Source organism: Tilletiaria anomala, assembly GCF_000711695.1.
Source record: "Tilletiaria anomala UBC 951 chromosome Unknown K437scaffold_251, whole genome shotgun sequence".
Lineage (NCBI taxonomy): Eukaryota > Fungi > Basidiomycota > Exobasidiomycetes > Georgefischeriales > Tilletiariaceae > Tilletiaria > Tilletiaria anomala.
In genome coordinates, this window is record NW_013546771.1 from 1 (window position 1) to 1,049 (window position 1,049).

The 1,049-nt window shown below is 59.0% G+C and overlaps 1 protein-coding gene across 1 annotated transcript; it reads right to left on the reverse strand.

Moving 5' to 3' along the window:
- Positions 1-657, reverse strand: K437DRAFT_277024 (uncharacterized protein; the record flags this gene model as incomplete). The annotated part of the gene is made up of 3 exons (XM_013384267.1): positions 602-657; positions 454-530; positions 1-375 (listed from the first exon to the last, which is right to left on the reverse strand). Coding segments are annotated over exons 1-3 (482 nt in total), but the record flags the coding sequence as incomplete, so codon positions are not given.
- Between the last annotated feature and the right edge of the window lie 392 nt (positions 658-1,049).

Below are 1,049 nucleotides of genomic sequence, written 5' to 3' on the forward strand. Positions count from 1 at the left end.
AATTCGGCAATCTTGTTGATGTTGTTATCAATCGCAGCGATACTCGTTTGCAGCTCTGTGATGTCGTTGAGGAAGCTGACCATATCCCCTTGGCCATTGTCAAACTGTGGCTGCATCGGTTGCATTTCGACCACACCCGGTGCCGCCTCTGGCATGTAGCTACTCTTGTAGCCGCCGCCGCCCTGCTGCTGCTGCCCATATGAACCTTGGGTCTGCGCGTAAGCAGGAGGAGCTGGCGCCTGCTGCTGCTGCTGGCCATAAGCTCCTTGCTGGTCATAGCCCATGTGACGTCCGCCGTACCCGCCTTGCACAGGCGGTGCGCCATACTGGCTTCCCCCGCCTCCGTACGCTCCTCCCCCGACGGGATGCGAGTTGCTGCTTCATTTCCCCGACGGTGTCAAGCCCGTGTCAGCTAGGTTTCTGGCAGATGTAGGGGGTGTCAAGCTTGCTCACCCAGTGTCCCCATAGCCTCCCTGCGGAGCGCTGCCTCCGTACGCTCCGTATCCCCCACCGTGGGCATCTTGCTGGGCCTACAAAAAGGAGCGATTCGTCAGAGGTATGAAGCATTGTGAGCCGCTTGGAAGATTATGTTAACACTCACCCTCATGGCCGCCAATCTATCGCGGGCCATCCTTGGTGCTGTATCACCGTCTGCCGTGCTAAAGTGTGGTGTGGGGTGGGTGGCCGGGTGAGCAGACTCGTAGCTGGCTGCGTGGTTGTCTGGCGAGCAGGGTCGCAAAGGAAAAGGTGGGACGAGCTGGTCCAGCAAGCCAGTCTCTCAGGAGTCTCTTCAGGGAGGAGAGGGTGGGGCAAGCTGGCGCTGCTGCAGGTTTCTAGTATACCATCAAATGTTTCCCCGCAGGATGGAGGGATGATGGCTAGGAAGCACGTACGGGATGGGCGGTGGTTGGTTCGTTGTGGATGTTCGATGGGCTGTGCTGACTGCTGAGGCACTGCGCCAGTCAGAGCTGTGGGTGTAGCAGAAGCAGCGCGGCTGTGCACACGCAAACTGCCGCTGCCACTGCACTCTCCATGTCTCACATTCTCTC